The sequence below is a fragment of the Rhodamnia argentea genome, chromosome 1, assembly GCF_020921035.1.
Source record: "Rhodamnia argentea isolate NSW1041297 chromosome 1, ASM2092103v1, whole genome shotgun sequence".
Lineage (NCBI taxonomy): Eukaryota > Viridiplantae > Streptophyta > Magnoliopsida > Myrtales > Myrtaceae > Rhodamnia > Rhodamnia argentea.
The window spans coordinates 31059650-31078605 of NC_063150.1; the positions used below are offsets into that span (position 1 = coordinate 31059650).

General features: G+C 38.4%; 1 protein-coding gene across 2 annotated transcripts; it reads left to right on the plus strand.

Annotated features, from left to right (window-relative positions):
- Positions 1 to 118: 118 nt before the first annotated feature.
- LOC115744015 (phytyl ester synthase 1, chloroplastic) lies at positions 119 to 18615 on the plus strand. Of its 2 annotated transcripts, none has more exons than XM_048277858.1 (13): positions 119 to 1083; positions 1322 to 1373; positions 1516 to 1571; positions 13136 to 13294; positions 13401 to 13505; positions 13585 to 13691; positions 13882 to 14003; positions 14616 to 14724; positions 15517 to 15650; positions 16456 to 16825; positions 17481 to 17594; positions 18015 to 18094; positions 18222 to 18615. In XM_048277858.1, exons 1-13 carry the CDS (start codon positions 657 to 659, stop codon positions 18520 to 18522), a joined length of 2136 nt encoding a protein of 711 aa, XP_048133815.1. In that variant the 5' UTR covers positions 119 to 656; the 3' UTR covers positions 18523 to 18615. The 2 variants fall into 2 exon arrangements, with proteins under 2 accessions (XP_048133815.1, XP_030534950.1); XM_030679090.2 differs by lacking the exons at positions 13136 to 13294; positions 13401 to 13505; positions 13585 to 13691; ... (5 more) ...; positions 18015 to 18094; positions 18222 to 18615 and adding exons at positions 1963 to 2121; positions 2231 to 2335; positions 2435 to 2541; ... (5 more) ...; positions 6627 to 6712; positions 6845 to 7270 and having other exon boundaries at positions 131 to 1083.
- Positions 18616 to 18956: the final 341 nt, after the last annotated feature.

Consider the following 18956-nt stretch of genomic DNA (forward strand, 5'->3'; position numbering starts at 1 on the left):
AATAATGTTCATTTGGGATTTTTATTTGAGAAAATGAAAAGATTTCCAAGAAACTGATGATGTCTTTGTGTGCTCTGTTTTCCCTCGGTTATCAGTCTTGAACGTTTTTACTGTAGAACCGAAGCGGATAAGACGGACCCTTCAGTCGGCCCTCTGGAGTGCGTGGCTACAACATTACCAGGGAAAATAAGCGGCCTCTCTCCCCTCCACCACCATCCGATTAGTTGCAAGTGCCAACAAAGAACCCAGCTAATTTCCAAACAGTGGTTTCCCTTTCTATGTACTTTTCCTTCTCTCTCTTTCTCATCACCCCTTTCAGTTTCCCTCTTGCTGCATTCCATGGTATAGCCACAAGATTCCTGGAATCCAGATGGTATTGAGATAGCATTTTGCTTTGTGGGTGCGCCTCAAGTTCCTTGTTGCTTTCTCAGTGTCTCTGTTGCTTATGTTGGGCCAAGTATGGAATTCCTGATTGTTCTGGCTTAGAGTGTCCCGAGGGAACCCCTTCTGACTGAATTCCTCAAGGCCCCTCGGTGACTTAAAAGGAGCTCTTTTTCCAAGTGTAGTTCTTGGGGGACGTTAAATTTCCTAACTTTCTGAATTTGGAAAAGGGCAAGAAAAAAGAAAAAAAAGGCTGCAATCTTTGTGCCACTGCTATGTCATCGCCCGTTACTTTCCGGGTGTCGCCTTATTTGGCGTTGAATGCGCAGTTTTGGCCTCGGTGTAGAGTGCAAGCGAGCAGTTCAGTTGGTGGTGACTCAAATGTGTCATCATCTCCTGAATTGGTTGTGTTGAATGGAGCTCCTCCTGTTGAGGAGACCGAGAAAGTTGGTCCTTTGACTGGAGGAAATGGATATGCAGTTTCGAAGATTGAGGTGGTAGAGAAGAAGAAGAAGGTGGAGAAAGAAGCAAAGGTAAGCTTGGAGGTGTTGTGGGATGATGCGTATGGAACTAAGAGTGTGAAGGATTATCTTGACTGCTCGAGGGATATGATTAGGCCTGACGGAGGTCCGCCCCGTTGGTTTTGCCCTGTTGAGTGTGGGCAGCCTTTGAATGATTGTCCGGTTCTTTTGTTTTTGCCTGGTAATGCCTATCTTCTCGCGTGAATGGGTGCAAAACTGGAAATTTTCTCCAGATTATGAGGAAATGACTGAAATTCTAGTTTCAACAATATGATTTTAGCTTTTGAGAAGTGATTATAACGTAATTGTGCATCAATTGGTAACCATGGGCTATATGATATAGGAGCCTCGTTTGTGACTCTCAAGTAAAATAAGACTTGTATCGCCAATTATTGATGCATAAGTACTGTTTTCTGCAGGACTTGATGGCACTGGATTGGGCCTCATCTTGCACCATAAAGCACTGGGGAGGTGAGTTTGCATGTTCCATCAATTTGGGGTCTTGAATTGCATTTCAAGGGAAATTAATGATACACAAGAAGCAATGTTTGTTTCTGAATGCTATTTTGTACTTCTGACCAAGCATTTTAATGCACGAAACTTAAAACTGCAGGGCTTTTGAGGTTCGGTGCTTGCATATCCCTGTTTATGATCGGACTCCATTTGAAGGTATTACCCTTTCAAAGATTTTTAATTGCTGTGCATGAGACAACAACTTATGGTTGAGTGGAATGTTTTTGAGCTGTATCGTAAACATGCAAAGGTCTGCAATGTTTCATGTCATTTTACAATTCTTGCTTTTCACTCCATTTATTCTCATATGCTCGGACATTACCTAATCTGTCGCATCAAGCCATAGACAATAGTCTATCCCTGCCATTCCATCTCAAACTTATGATGTTATTGATGATGCACACTTCTAAATGTGGGTTTACAAGCCTTTTAAATGGTGAAGTATTTCTTCTAAATGCTCTAACGTTATGAGAAATGAAATTTGCATGCAATACTAACTGAGAACGTGACAGAGAGTTATTGTGATCTGTTGTATTATACTTGTTAGGTCTGGTGAAATTCATTGAGAAAACCATCAAAGCAGAGCATGCCGCATCTCCACATAAGCCTATTTATCTTGTTGGGGATTCCTTTGGAGGATGCTTGGCACTTGCTGTGGCTGCTCGTAATCCTACCATCGACCTGGTAGTCTTATTAGTGAATCCAGGTGAGTCTTCAGATGGGAAAGTAAGTCATGAACTTTTGGGTCTATTTTTCTGGATTACAAGCCTTCTTTGAGACTCTGAAGAAGTCTGTTGTTTTCTTTGTCATGCTAGCTACGTCATTTGGCCGTTCACAGCTGCAGCCACTGTTACCTTTACTGGAAGCTATGCCCGATGGACTCCATTTCACGGTCCCCTATCTTCTAAGCTTTGTTATGGGTATGATATGCTACTTTCAATTCTACGTGGAAAATGATGATTTGCCCTACTTCTCTCAAAGTCGTGGAAAATAAGATTTGATTTTTCTTTCTGAATCAGGTGACCCAGTGAAGATGGCAACAATCAATATTGATAATATGCTTCCCCTGAGAGTGGCACTTGAACAATTGTCTGTCAACCTCACTTCTTTGCTGCCTCGTCTGTCAGTAAGTAGCATTTTCTCTGCTGGAGATTTGCTTATTTTCTTTTTCGTTTATCTTTGCTACTCTAAAATTTACAATAGATGTATAGCAGGCTTCTAATAGGCTTATATTTTTATCAGTTTTCTTGGTTTATGTCCTTTGTTGGGCTCTTTCTTGATTATCTTGAGACCCAATAAAATTCCCTGTTTCAGGGTTTGGCTGATATTGTACCCAGGGAAACTCTTCTTTGGAAACTGAAGTTGCTTAAATCGGCTGCCTCTTATGCTAATTCTCGTCTTCATGCTGTCAAAGCCGAAGTGCTACTCCTTGTCAGGTTTTTGCTCCTCCACACTTTGTCAAGATGATGACATGATTTTAAGAATGTGTACCAAATGATTTTTTATTCGCTTTCCGCTTTATTTGGTTGCTCCTCTATATGTGCAACCATTGCAATTATCTTCTTTTCTCTACTCTTACTATAGTATGGGTTTTGATGCTATTGTTATTCTAACTCTTGCTCAACAGCTGGACAAAATAAGCTGCCTAATTCTTATCTCATAGTATGTATTCTCACTGTCATGTAAAGTATTTCTAGTTTAGATAAGCAGGTATATGTTCTTTGGCAATTAGTAGTGGAACAGGCATTCATTTTTGCTTTGTATCTCTTCATTGTAGGGGTAATAGCCATTTTCCTGTTTCTGTCTGCTAATAGTTTTGAAGTTTCTATGAGCACATTAGCAGTGTATGATACCATGCACGAGCATCGCAACTGCATGTCTTTAAACACACATAATTGTAGATAGATGCATGCATGCACGGGCATGGATATGCTAGTATATATAGGGAGTTGTTTTTCCACTGCAGAGACAATAGTGAAGCAGATCTAAGCATACTTACAAATTGTTGTATTTTCTCTAAAGTTTCTATTGATTTAGTGGCAAGGATAACATGCTTCCTAGTCATGATGAAGCCCAAAGGCTTACAAACTCATTGAAGAACTGCAGAGTTTGTTACTTCAAAGACAATGGACATACACTTCTACTGGTAGGTGAAATCTATGTTATTTCAATGCTGTAAAGCTTTAAGAGTAACTTGTTCTGAGAGACTTTAAGCTAAGAGAGGTTTTCATGGAGACACCTCATCAAAAATATCGTTAGGCAATTAAATTGAGATATCCTTGTGATAGGCTTTGATAGTGCTTGGATAGTAAAAATTAACACTATGAACTTGTTTGCTGAGATGGAAATCTCATGTTTAATCAAATTAAGTGTGTATTGTGCATCAGCCCCTCTTATTTCATCTACTAATTTCGAGTTTGTCATGTCACTGAATAAAATGATTGTAATAAATTTACTGACTTTCTAGTACTGCTCAAAATATTATGAGACTCTGAGTCATCACAACGAACCAATTTGACTGCGGCACTTATAAGTCCAAAGCAGGCCATGTCATCATCCTTCATTGGTCTACTTAGCAAATAGAATTGGCAAGCAGAACATCATTGTGTAGTTCGAGTGGCCAGTGACAGCTGTTAAGCTTAGCTCCTTTGGAGATTTGGAAAGGAGGAAATACAATGCGATCTTGCAATTTCATGAGATCTATAATCTTTTTCACGGTGTTAGCTTTTTAATTTGGGTAAGGTTGTGCTCTTTTTGAATACGTATCATGATGAAAGTGTATGGCTCTTCAAAATGTCACTCTCCCTGATCATAAACTTAGCATCGAGTTTCAGGAGATTTTATCTATAAAAGACTGCTTTTTTTCTCTGTATAGTGCTGCCTGTTTGTTGACCAGTAATTAGACTGACATTGCAGGAAGATGGTATTAATTTGCTGACCGTCATCAAAGGTACCCACACATATCGTCGAACAAGGAGGCATGATTACATCTTGGATTTCCTGCCTCCTAGTATGTCAGAATACAAACTAGCATTCCATCAAATAGTTGGGTAATTCTGCGATCAAATGCTTCTTCATGTCTCTTATTGCTCTTTCTTGATGGGAGTAGAATGAGTTGTTTCTATATATGACCTCAACCAGATATTTTTTAAGATAGCCGTGATGGCTTAAAGTTTCTGTGCTTTCTGGATTGAAACTAATATTTTCCTGTTTCTTTTAAGCCTGTTTATGAAGATCAAAGTTATTCAGTAAATGTTTCAAACTAGATAATCGGTTGTCATGTTTTTTGTATCTGATTATTTGGTACTTCACTTTCTATTTTTTTTGCGACATCTCTTTGAAATTGATGTGCAGTATTAGTTCATGATTCTATCACCTGCTGATGCCTAAAATATCAGGGTGAGGCCATTCTCGTCCTGTGATATGCCAAAGAAGCACCAGTTGTTGATACCTAAAGTTCTTAAGTTTGAACATCATTTGTTGCTTGTAAAGCACGGTCTATTATTACCAATTCTAATGCTATCAGTGGCCTGATCGAGCCCAGTACAAAATGGATGGGTCATACCTTTCCACGAGCTCTGATTCATTAATTGCAACCAGTCAATGTTAGTCTGATGCTGTGGTTGGATAAATGCAGACTATTTCGCAATGCATCTAGTTCGGTGTTATTCTCAACTTTGGAAGATGGGAAGATAGTGAGAGGTCTTTCAGGGGTTCCTTCTGAAGGACCGGTTTTGTTAGTCGGTTATCACATGTTGATGGGACTTGAGGTGTTTTCACTTGTTGAAGAATTCTTGAGAGAGAAGAACATCATGGTGCGTGGGATGGCTCATCCGATGTTGTTCTCTGAAAAAATAGAAAATCTATCTTCTGAATTTGATCTAATTAATTGGATAAAAGTATTGGGAGCAGTTCCTGTAACCGGAAGCAACCTCTTTAAATTGTTTTCAACCAAATCTCATGTTCTACTTTATCCTGGCGGTGCACGCGAGGCTTCCCATAATAAGGTAAGTACCTTACATTCAGTTCAATTAGTTCTCATGTGCAGTGTAACTACTGGACCAGATCTTGTTTTTACCCAATTGGGCTTATTATTAACCAGACAAATCTTCTGAAACATAATTTTCCAAAAAAAAATTTCTGTGTCGAGGCTATAAGGTAAGAAGGGTCGTCCACAGAATAAGTTTTATGAGTGAAGATGTAAAGCCATGTTGAGAAGGAGAATTCATTCTGGCTGCCGACCAGTGGTTGTGGTCGCGATGTCAGATACAGTAGCCTAAAAGCTCTTATGGTGGGGGTTGGGGTGGCAATTGCCGTTGGTGGCAGCGACATAGCCGATGGTGGTGATGGGGTGGATAAGAAGCTAAGTGAGCTTTAAGAGATAATCATTTTGCGTGAATAGGAACGCATTTTCTGTTGAAGGGGTTAAACACCAGATGAGAATAATATACAAATATTGCCAGGTTTTCTTCAGAGTCAAATTTTGAATCATATTTATATGAAGTATTGAGAAGCACGAGTAATTTGGTCTTGCCATTGCCTCTTAGAGTGTTCGCTTCCGGAGGTTTCATATGTATTTAATTAAAGAGTTACTCGTATTCACTACTAAGCTTTTGCTTGTGCATCTTTGCAATAAAAATATGCCTTGTGAAGTCCGCCTCAGGTCTGTCATGTTCCATTTGAAGGGTGGAGAATACAAGCTGTTATGGCCAGACCAACCAGAATTTGTGAGAATGGCTGCACGGTTTGGCGCCACAATAGTACCATTTGGAACCGTCGGAGAGGATGACATTGCAGAAGTAAGCACTCTCTATATCTGGATTAAAAGTTTGGTATTCAGCTCTTCACTCTGTGTAAAGGTTTTGGAATTTAAAACTTGCATGGCATTTTATATCTACTTTTGGGGGTTTGTCACTAATTCACATAGCCCTCTATTCCTTCTGCTTTACACCATCTTCGGAGTTCTATTTTAATCTTGAAACTATTTTCAATTATTTAGTTAAATACATGCGTGGTTGTATAAATTTGGCTGAATCATATACAGTTTTGTCGCATCTTTCTTGCAAACTTTTGCAGTGACCATTGCTGTCTATTATTTTTAAATTAATAAAGTCATAAAGCAAGTCCAAAAATGAAATGAGCCTCCCTGTTTAGATGATGTACTTCCGAATTCTTTACTGACAATATGTGATTACTGCTTTGAACGGGCAGTTGGTACTTGACTACAATGATCTGATGAAGATTCCATTTGTCAATGACTACCTCAGAGAAGCTAGTCGCGACGCCATACGAGTGAGGTAGCTCCTAACCCATGACCTTTAAGAGATTATGTGTACAGACTTTGTATGGATGGCCTTTGACATCATAAAATCTCTAAGCATTCTGTCAAATTCTTCTGACATTGACATGGATTACGTCCTGTTTCTTAGGGAGGGTATGAGTGGAGAGGGCGCAAATGAAACACTTTTTATGCCAGGGATTTTGCCAAGGATACCTGGCCGCTTCTACTATCTGTTTGGGAAGCCCATAGAGACAAGGGGGAGATATGAAGCACTGAAGGACAGAGAAAACGCAAACGAGCTGTACTTGCAGGTGAAATCCAGAGTCGAAAGCTGCATCGCGTATTTGCTCAAGAAGCGAGAGGAGGACCCGTATCGAAGTATACTTGATAGATCCGTACATAGAGCATTACATTCTCCTTTACACGAAATTCCGGCATTTGAGCCCTAATAATGGGTGGTGGTTGTCCCAATAGTTTTTGGCCTTATGTTTTTCATTTACAGTTGACATAGACATTTGTAAACACGATATTTGACTTCCAATGTTGGAAAATGAAATATCTTCTTTTGTGGGTATTTAGATAGTTAGCTTTCTTTGGAGCAACCCGAAGAAAACAATCTGTATAGGGGTAATCAGTTTCAAAGTGGATGGGTTCTAAACTTGGAACTTTGGACCTACCCGTTAGAGTCGGTTCCCAGTGTTTTTGAAACTGGAGCTTACTTTGTTTGCCCTAGAATGGATTTTAGAATCTATCATGTTTTTTCAGTTCATTTTCAGGGTCTATTCAAGAACCTGAATTTCTTTTGTTCCTTCTTTTGGTTTCATTTATTTTTACAGCAAATGATATGAGCAACAAAATAATTCAATGTAAAAGATAAATGCGGGCGGGCGAGCGAGCAAAGGCAGGTCAGGAATGAGCAAGGATTGCAAGGCTCAAACAAGCAAGGGCGACTCGTGAGCGAGCGAGGATGAGGGTGAGTTGCGAGTGAGAGGTAGAGTCATGTGAACTGTCTGAGTGAGATCGGGGAGAGAGAGATGCTAAGAGAAAACTAAGGTTTTTAGGTTTTATGAAATCAGTTTCAAATTCAGTCTCGTCGGTCCGGTTTCCAGGTGGTTCTTCACTTGGGATTGGGAAATGGAACTGTCAAGGAACAGGACCGGGTTTTAGGGCAGTCCGTTCGGGTTTTCGAGTAGAATCGATCTAGTTACATAGTCCTAATTTCTATACTCCTAGAGCAACAATCGAGAAAAATATGCAAGCATCTTAGTCTGGGTATTTTGTTTCTTAGAATCATGAAATTGTATTCTTTTCATCGGATTTGGAAAAAGAAATATATAAAAACCAGCTTCCACCTTTCTTAGAAAATTTCGAGATAGCCCCGTCGCACATTCTTCCTTGTTCTTGCTAAGAGTTACTTTGCCCACTTCTTTGTCTTGTCTTGCCGATGAAGCCGGTGGGGAATGAAACAATTCTTTTCATGACCAGGTGGACCATCAAATCCCCTTAATAGTCCAACCGACTCCCAATTTAATAAGCTGTACCAGATTACAAAACAACGTGGGACAAGCAATGGTAAACCAATGTTGAACCATTAGTAGAATTACACTTCATATACAGTCCTCCAAATACGGGTACGTGAACGTTTTGAGAGTCGCAATCATAATATGCGAGTGCTTCAAAACCTAATGCGAGGAAAAATTATCTTAACAGATTTGTAAAATAAAGGGGAGAGTCAGAGCACAATAAATGAAATCTCTCAATCTAAGATAAGACATCATCTTACTACTTGACCCCGGTGACAAATACGACGGCAAAAGATTTGTATGCACTAAATGAATGAGCACATGCACTATCTTTTCTATCATGATATACAAATGAAAATAACTGGACAATGTGACATGAAATTAGTCATTTAAATGCACGCAAATGACATTATTTATTATGGGCAAATTGAGTATATCATGTTCCAAGCCTCGAGCAAATGACATTATTTCGTGCCATTGTATATGGAAGGAAGAAAGATCACATTGAGTACTCTAGTCTTTTTCTTCTCTTATACATGCAGGTTGACTTCCAAAAAGGAAGCCATACAATTAATAAAAAGCGGATAAAATATTCAATTCTCTTCTTCTCAAAGGAAATTATAAGAGAAGTCCTAAATTTATTCCACTTGCCGGACCTTTTTGAATATCACTTCTCTTGCTTTTAAAATTTCTTATTTTTTTTGTCCGACCAAATAAAAAATTCACTTTTTTAAATGTTTCTAGACGGGAGAACATGACAATCTTTTGACAAAATCTAAAAGAAGGTATGGTTGTTTCAAGAGTGATATGGTGGCATCTTCAATGTGCGAGAACCTTAGGTGATAGGGAAATGCATAACATGAAATTGGCATTCAATCAAACACAACTGGTTTGCGTTCGGCATTCTTATGTACTAGATCTTGTTCCTATGTTTATGTACTGTTATTTTTGTTCAGACCATCTTTCAGTAACGATGATGAGAATTTTTTTTGGTTAAGATGGAAAAGTCAACTATCGATTAGTCAATAATTGACGACCCTTCGGCAACTCTTGAGATATCCTCCCACCGATTATTGTCCTTGATCTCATTTCATTTCCTTTACTCGAAAAACTTCACGAGTAAAAAATGGAAATAGTGGCTATTTTGCTTCTAAAAGCTTATTTTAAAAAGAAAATGTCAAATCTTAACTTAGACTTTCTTTATTTCGTGAAAAATGAATTATTTGAAAAGTATTTTCCACATGCATGGCTTGAAACAATTAGCTAATGAATAATATCTTTACTATCGATAACACTTTATGTCTAAATAATTTCGTGAGCGATGAAAATATTTTTAGTTCATTCATTTTTACAAGTGATTCAGATGATTTTTTTTGGGAAAATGTCTTTCAAAAAATTTATTTTTTGCGAAATAAACACACCCTTAATTTATCTTCAGATGTTGATCCAAAACTGAGATCGCATGCATGTGTGCAAACTTGTATGGTGTGTCTCAACCGTATAGATACAATCCTCATTCACTAAGCTAATATTAAAATGCGGCCAGGGATCAATTTCTAGCCGCATAGCTTCATAATAATTTTGTAAAGTTTCCATACAATTTTCTTCGAATTGAACTGACATCCGCTACAGTTGTTGTTCGAAAGCCATAAAATAAGGCCATGTTGGAGAAATTTTTTTTGGCTCCTATATTTGTGCAGGAAATGCTATTCGTAATACCAAATCTTTTGGTTAGAAATATATTTTTCGTATTACGGGTATATGTCAATTAATGACCAGCGAACTTAAATAGTGTGAACATGGACTGATAATCCCAATGGAAATCTTTTGGTTAGAACTTAGATATTGGTCTTTGGGTAAACCGGATATGGAAAATAAATTTTCCAAACTTTGTCATTATCGAATTCTACTTTCTTTCCATTTTCATTATCTCTCGATACTTTGAGTTATATCTTTGGAAAAACGACACTTGTAAATGGCATTTACGAGAACAAAATCAGGGGAAAAAAAAAATAAGGCTGTGCTATTTTCACCCCCTTATTAACTCATGAAGTCCCATATCATATTAGATTGACCACATTATTCCTTATGGGTCCCATTCTTGATATGAAATTATTTCTTACATTTTTTTCTTCTTTCTTTTTCAATTTTACTAAAAGAAACACTTAACCCATGTCCCTTCCCAACAACTGTTTTTATTTTCACCCAAGCCGCTTCTTTCACACACATCATATTTCAACGTTTCGTTCATCCTTGTCTTCTTAACTTATTTTCCATTATTATAATCCAAGAAAGCACTAATCATGTACTAGAGTAAAGAAATGTTAGTTTTATTTGCAAGTTATTTACTTGATTTCCTTAGATAGTTCTCATGATCGCGAATTTTTCGACTTTCATTTTTATATCAAATTTACGAGAATCTACTCAAAAATAAAATATTATAATTGATGTATGCATTATTCATTATGTGCTCATAGATTATCGTCTTACTTGTACTTAAATTATTTTTTCAATAATATTTTTCTAGTACAGAAAATAAAGAAATATACAACTCACTAATAGAATAATTATTTTTTTTGGTAAAAAATGCAATAATTAGTTAGCTATCTACCAAATAAACTATTTTTTGAAAACGAGGTACACAGTTTTTGTTCCAAATGGGGAAAGAAAAGGTAAAAAAAAAAGGCGAAAAAAGAAGGTAAGCATTAGTCATAAATCAAGAGCACGCCCTCACATACATTTAACCTTAATAAATGTTATTTGGGAATAGCATAAGTAGTTTCGTCTATAGTAAAATTGAAATAAATGAAAAGAAGAAAAAATGATAAGGATTAATCTTCAATCAAAAGTGTCATCCGCAAGGGGACAATATAATCAATTTAATGTAAAATAGGGGTGTGAGTAGCCAAATAGGGGATGGACATGGCGCGCCAAAAACAATCTCTCCAGAAAGGCGAGCCGTCTTGCAACTTCATATAAAGTAATCTGTTTTGAACTTCTTACAGTACAACCGAAGAGGATGAGACAGACCCTTTTGTCCGTCAGCACTCTGGACTGTGTGGCCACAGCTTTTCCGGAAAAAATGGAAACGCTCCACCCTCTCTCTCTCCCTTCCACGACCACCCGATCAGTCGCAAGTGCCAACAAAGACCCAGACCCAGCTAACTTCAAAAACAATGGGTTTCCTCTCAAAGTACTTCTCTATCTCTTTCTCATCGCCCCTTTCAGTTTTCTCGTTGATGCATTCTATTCCACAGTAATTTCCACTCACTATTTATTTGCTCCATCTCTCATCCTCCGAATAACCACAAGATGTACAGAATTGCATATTCTAGATAGTATCAAGATACCATTTTGCTTTGAGGGTGCACCTCAAGCTTCTATTTTCTGTTTCCCTTTCCTATGCTTTCTCAGTTACAATGTTGTTTATTTTGAGTCAAGAATGGAATGTGTGTTCTTTCGGTTTAGAGTGTTCCGAGGAACCTTCTGACTGAACTCCCCAAGGCCCCTCAGTGACTTAATAGAAGCTCTTTTACAAATGGAGTTTCTTGGTGGAGTTCAAATTTTCTAAGTTGCTGAGTTTGGAAAAGGGTAGAAAAGGGTGCAATTTTTGTGGGACTGCTATGACATCATTGGGTGCTTTCTGGGTGTCGCCTTATTTGGTGTTCAATTCGGAATTTAGGCCTCGGCGTAGAGTGCAAGTGAGTACTTCTGTTGGTGGTGACTCAACAGTGTCATCATCTCCTGAGTTGGTTGTGTCGAATGGAGTTCCTCCTGTGGAGGAGAGAGAGAAAATTGGTCCGTTGACTGGAGGAAATGAATATGCAGTTTCGAAGATTGAGGTGGTGGAGAAGAAGGTGGAGAAAGAAGCAAAAAGTACCGCTGTTTTGGAAAGCTTGGAGATGTTGTGGGATGATGCGTATGGAACTAAGAATGTGAAGGATTATCTTGACTGCTCGAGGGATATGATTAGGCCTGATGGAGGTCCGCCCCGTTGGTTTTGCCCTGTTGAGTGTGGACAGCCTTTGAATAATTCTCCAGTTCTTTTGTTTTTGCCCGGTAATGCCTAGCTTCTCGCTTCAACGCGTGTAAAACTGGAAATTTTTCTGCAGGTGTGTACAGAGATGACTGGAATTGTGGTTTAGACAATTTGCTTATAGCTTTTAAGAAGTGATTATATAGTACTCGTGCATCAACTGGTACCCATGTGCTATATTATGTAGGAGCCTGTTTTTTGTATATTAAGTAAAATAATACTTGTATTCCCAAATTTTTAGTACATAAGTGCTGTTCCTGCAGGACTTGATGGCACTGGATTGGGCCTCATCTTGCACCATAAAGCACTGGGGAGGTGAGTTTGTATGCCCCATCATTTTGGGGCCATGAATTGCATTACAAGGGAAAGCAATGGCGCACGAGAAGCCATGATGACCCAGCATTTTAATGCAGAAACCTTAAAACTGCAGGGCTTTTGAAGTTCGATGCTTACATATCCCTGTTTTTGATCGGACTCCATTTGAAGGTATCTCCCTTTCAAAGCCTTTAATTGCTGTGCGTGATGATAACAAGTTTGGGCAGAGTGGAATGTTTTTGAGCTGTCGTAACATGGAAAGGGCAGAAATGCATTCATGTCATTCTACAATCCTCCCTTTTCACTCCATTTTGTCCCATATACACATAAATTATCATTATCTGTGGCTTCAAGCTATATTCAATACTCAACCCTGTGCCGTTCCTTCTCAAACTTGTGATGTTATTAATGATGCACACTTCTCAATGTGGGTTTACAAGCCTTATAAATGGTGGAGACTTTCTTCTAAATACTCAGCAAATGTTACAAGAAATAAAATAGCATGCAACAATAACTGACAACTTGACAAAGGGCTTTTGTATTCTGTTGTATCTATACATGCTAGATTTGGTGACATTCGTTGCGAAAACTGTTAAAGCTGAGTATGCCTCATCTCCACATAAGCCCATTTACCTTGTTGGGGATTCCTTTGGAGGATGCCTGGCACTTGCTGTGGCTGCTCATAATTCTACCATCGACCTGGTAGTCATATTAGTGAATCCAGGTGAGTTTTCAGATTGCCAAGCAAGTCATGAATTGAGTATATTCTTCTGGATGACATGTCTTCTTTGAGACTCTGAGGAAGTCCGTTGTTTTCTCCGCCATGTTAGCTACGTCATTTGGCCGTTCACAGCTGCAGCCACTGTTACCTTTATTGGAAGCTATGCCCGACGGACTCCATTTCACAGTCCCCTATCTTCTAAGCTTTGTGATGGGTATGATATGCTCCTTTTGATTCCCTATTAAAATGCTCTCAGAGTTGTCCATAAGATTTGATTGTTCTTTCTAAGTCAGGTGACCCAGTGAAGATGGCAGCGGTCGATATTGATAATACCCTCCCACCAAGAGTGGCACTCGAACAATTGTCTGTCAACCTCACTTCTTTGCTGCCTCGCCTCTCAGTAAGAAGCATTTTCTCTGATGGGGATTTGCTCATTCTCTTTCTTCGTTTATCTTTATTCTCAAAATTTTACAATAGATGTATAGCAGGCTGTCTACTAGGCTTATATTCTGAACATATTCTTGGTTCTTGTCCTTTGTTGGGCTCTTTCTTGATTAACTTGAGACCCAATAATCAATTCCTGGTTTCAGGGTTTGGCTGATATAATACCCAAGGAAACTCTTCTTTGGAAACTGAAGTTGCTTAAATCAGCTGCCTCATATACTTATTCTCGTCTTCATGCCGTCAATGCCGAAGTGCTTCTCCTTGCCAGGTTTTCGCTCCTCCAACTTTGTCAAGATAATGACATGAATATCAGATTGTGTAGCAAATTACTTTAGACTAGGTTTCCACTTTATTTTGTAGCTGCTATATCTATGCAATTATTGCCAATTTCTTCTTTTAACTACTCTTTATGAGTCCTATAGAAGGGATTTTGATGATATTGTCATTCTGACTTTTGTTCAACAGCTGGAAAAGATAAGCTGCCTAATTCTCAGCTTATAGATATGAATACACACAGCCTTGTACATTACTTCTAGTTTATATAAGCAGGCAAATGTCCTTTGGCAATATGTAGTGGCAAAGGCATTAGTTTGGCTTGATATTGCTTCATAGTATGGGTAATAGCCATTTCCTGTTTCTGTGTATGAATAGTTTTGAGCTTCTATCAGCACATTAGTATATTTTTCCATGCATGAGCATCGCAACATGCGTTTTTTAACACTAGCATGCACATAATTACAGATACATGCATCATGCATGCATGCACATGAGTATGTGATTATGAATGGGCAGTTCTTTTTCCACTGGAGAGACAACAGCGGATCAGATTCAAGCATAGTTACAAAATGTCTCATTTTCTCAAATGTTTCTATTGATGCAGTGGCAAGGATAACATGCTTCCTAGTCGAGATGAAGCCCAAAGGCTTTCGAACTCCTTGAAGAACTGCAGAGTTCGTTACTTCAAAGACAATGGACATACACTTCTACTGGTAGGTGAAACTTATGTTATTTGAATGTTGTAAAGCTGGAGGAGTCACTTGTTTTGAGAGACATTAAAGAGCTTTTTGTGAAGATGGCTCATTATTAAAATATCGTGTGGCTCTTATATTGAATTACCCTTATGATAGGCTTTGACAATTCTTGGATAGTAAAAATTTACACTACAGTTTGTTTGCTGAGATGGAAATCGCATGTTAATCAAGTTAAGTATGTGTATTGCGCATCAGACCCTCTTATTTAATCAAGTAATCTCGAGTTTGGCATATCACGGGATGAACTTAGTGTAATAAAATCACTTACTATTTCTAGTGCTGCTCAAGATATTTTGAGACTTTGAATCATCACATGAACCAATTTGACTGCGGCATTTACAAGTCCAAAGGCGTGCAGTGTGACCACCTTTTATCGGTCTACTTAACAAATAGAATGGGAAAGCAGAACATTATTGTGTAATTCTAGTGGCTGATGGCAGATTTTCAGCTTATCTTCTTTGGAGATTTGGAATGGAGGAAAATTAAGTCTCCTGTTGATTTTATGCAAAATATAAACGCGATCTTGAAATTTTATGAAATCTACTATCTCTCTCGCGGGGTTATCTATTTATTTGGGTGAGGCAGTGCTTTCTTTTAATACATTTCATGATGAAACTGCATGGTTCTTCAAAATGTCACTTTCCCTGAAACTTATTATTGAGTTTTAGGAGATTTTATCTATAAAAGACTGCTTTATTTGTCTATATTGTGCTGCCAGTTATTTGAACAGTAACTAGACTGAGATTGCAGGAAGGTGGTATTAATTTGCTGACCGTCATCAAAGGTACCCACACATACCGTCGAACAAGGAGGCATGATTACATCTTGGATTTTTTGCCTCCTAGTATGTCAGAATACAAAGTAGCATCGAATCAAGTTATCGGGTAATTCTGCAAACAAATGCTTCTGCATGTCTATTTTTGCTCTTGCCTGATTGGAATAGAACGAGTTGTTTCTAGATTGTCCTCAACCAGATTCTTGTTAAGCTAGCCGTGACGGCTTAATATTTCTCTTCTTTCTGAATTTAAGCTGATATTTTCCTATGTCTTCTAAGTCTGTTTATGAGATCTAAAATATTCGGCAAAATTTGAAACTAGATAATTGGGTTGTCGTGTTTTTCATATCTGATTATTTGCTTCTTCACTTTCTATTTAGCTAGATCTCTTTCAATATTGATCCGCAGCATTAGTGCATGATTTTTTCACCAGCCGCTGCCTGAAATCTCAGGGTGAACCCATTCTCGTCCTGTGATTTGCAAAAAGAAACACCAGTCATTTGATACCTAAAATTCTTAATTTGAATGTCATTTGTTAATGGAAAGATGTGATCTATTATTACCTATTCTAATGCTGTCAGTGGCCTCGTCAAGCCCAGTACATGGGTCATACCTTTCCACAAATGCTCATTTTACATGCTGATCCCTTAATTGCAACCAGTCAATGTTATTCTGATGCTGTGGTCAGATAAATGCAGCCTATTGCGCAATGGAACTAGTCCAGTACTATTCTTAATCTGAATGTCATTTGTTAGTGGAAAGATGTGATCTATTATTACATATTCTAATGCTATCAGTGGCCTCGTTGAGCCCAGCACATGGGTCATACCTTTCCACAAACGCTCATTTTACATGCTGATCCATTAATTGCAACCAGTCAATGTTAGTCTGATGCTGTGGTCTGATAAGTGCAGCCTATTGCGCAATGCATCTAGTCCAGTACTATTCTCAACTTTAGAAGATGGGAAGCTAGTGAGAGGTCTTTCAGGGGTTCCTTCTGAAGGACCGGTGTTGTTGATCGGTTATCACACGTTGATGGGACTTGAGCAGTTTTCACTTGTTGAAGAATTCTTGAGAGAGAAGAACATTATTGTGCGTGGGCTAGCTCATCAGGTGTTGTTCTCTGGCAAAACGGAAAATCCATCATCTCAATTTGGTCTAATGGATTGGCTAAAAGTGTTTGGAGCAATTCCTGTAACGGGAAGGAACCTCTTCAAATTGTTTTCAACCAAATCTCATGTTCTACTTTATCCTGGTGGTGTGCGTGAGGCTTTCCATAATAAGGTGTGTATGTACCTTACTTTGACTTCAATTAGTTCTCTTGTGCAGTGTTACTACGGTATGTGATATTGTTTTCACCCAATTGGTCTTATTAATAATGTAATCATCAAAGAAATCTTGTGAAAGATAATTCTTCAAATAGAATTTTCTTGTGTCAAGGCTATAAAGTAAGAAGGATCTTCCGCAACATAAGTTTTATGACTGATGATTGAAACCTACATTGAGAAGGAGATTTCAAAATGGCCGCTGGGAAGTGGTTGTGGTAGCAATGTCAGATACCGTGGCCAATTAGCTCAGATGGTGGTGGTAGTGGTGGCAACTGCTGGTGGTGGCGGCAGAGAGGGGTGGATAAGAAGCTAAGTGAGTCTTAAGTACTAATTGTAGTTAAATGTGCATTTTCTGTCAAGGGCGTATTACACCAGATGAGAAGGACAGTTTCCTTTCAGAGAGACAAATTTTACTTGGTCATTGGATAAAGTATTTAGGATCGTGAGTAGTTTGGTCTTGCCATTGCCTCTTAGAATGCTCCTTCCCAGACGATTCAAATATACTGATTAAAGAGTTACTTGTAATCACTACTAAGCTTTTGCCTATACAACTTTTCAATAAAATTACGCCTTGTAAAATTCTCCTCAGCACTATCATGTTCCATCTGTAGGGTGAAGAATACAAGTTATTCTGGCCAGACCAACCAGAATTTGTGAGAATGGCTGCACGCTTTGGCGCCACAATAGTGCCATTTGGAACCGTGGGAGAGGATGATATCATGGAAGTAAGCTCTCGCTTTTTCTGCATGGAAGTTTGTATTTAGCATGAGCACCTGCAAAGATTGGGAAGTCAAAACTTGCCTTTTGGCCTTTTAGTTCTACTTCTGGTGGTTTGTCACTATTGCACAAACCGCTCACCCCACTCTACTCCTGCTTTACACCTTCATCAGAGTTCGAGTTTAATCTTTCAACTATTATCAGCTAATTCGGTTACTACTTCACATGGTCGCATAAATTTGGCAGAATCAAATACAGTTTTGATTAATTTTTTCTTGCGGACTATTGCATTGACATAGTGCTGTCTATCACTTTCAAATTGAACGAGTCATAAAGTAAGTCTAAAAATGAAATGAGCCTCCCTGTTTATATGATGTACTTCAGCATTCCATATTGACAATGATGTGACTATTACTTTGAATGGGCAGTTGGTACTTGATCACAATGATCTGATGAAGATTCCATTTGTCAATGACTACATCAGAGAATCTAGTGCTGTACGAGTGAGGTAGCTCCCTATCCATGACCTTCAAAAGATAGGTGAAAGTTTTTTATGGATGATGCTTGAATCATAAAATCGCTCAGCATACTGTGAAATTTTTTGAGATTGCCATGAACTCTATCCTGTTTGTTAGGGAGGGTATAAACGGAGAGGTCGCAAATGAAGCACTTTCTATTCCAGTGATTTCGCCGAAGATACCTGGTCGCTTGTACTATCTATTTGGGAAGCCAATAGAGACAAGGGGGAGATATGAATCACTGAAGGACGGAGAAAACGCAAACGAGTTGTACTTGCAGGTAAAATCCGAAGTCGAAAGCTGCATCGCCTATTTGCTCAAGAAGCGACAGGAGGACCCATATCGAAGTTTGTTTGAAAGAACCGTACACAGAGCGTTACATTCTCCTCTACATGAAATTCCGGCATTTGAGCCCTGATAAGGGATGGTGGTTGTCCAAATAGTTTTGGCCTTATGTATTATATTTAGAGTGAATGGCCTTTGGAAAATGCAATTTCTTCTTTTGTGGAAACTTAGATAGATAGCACTCTTTGGAGTAACCTGAAGAAGACAACCCATATATCCTTAAAGCAACAAGTGAGAAAAATCTGAAAGCATTTTCGTCGGTGGGAATCGTATTCCTTGAAATCATGGAATTAGAATTTTTGAACTTTTCTCACATCTGGATAAGGATTCCTTTATCGTGCAAAGAAATGTGGGTTGGGTATATTTGCATCTCTGAAGCCAAGCATCTGCTTAAGCAATCTTATTCTTACAGATTTCTTTCTGAGTCATTCAACTTTGTGCTACTTTCTATATTCAAGTCATTTTGAAAATTCTTCATTAGGTTCTGTACATTGTCACAGTTAATTG

Bases quoted from the DNA above. Each gene is read 5' to 3' on its own strand.
- LOC115744015 (XM_030679090.2), top strand. From the start codon at position 657: ATGTCATCGCCCGTTACTTTCCGGGTGTCGCCTTATTTGGCGTTGAAT. The intron at 2,122-2,230 runs GTGAGTCTTCAG...TTGTCATGCTAG, and splicing joins AGTCTTATTAGTGAATCCAG to CTACGTCATTTGGCCGTTCA. The intron at 2,336-2,434 runs GTATGATATGCT...TTTCTGAATCAG, and splicing joins TCTTCTAAGCTTTGTTATGG to GTGACCCAGTGAAGATGGCA.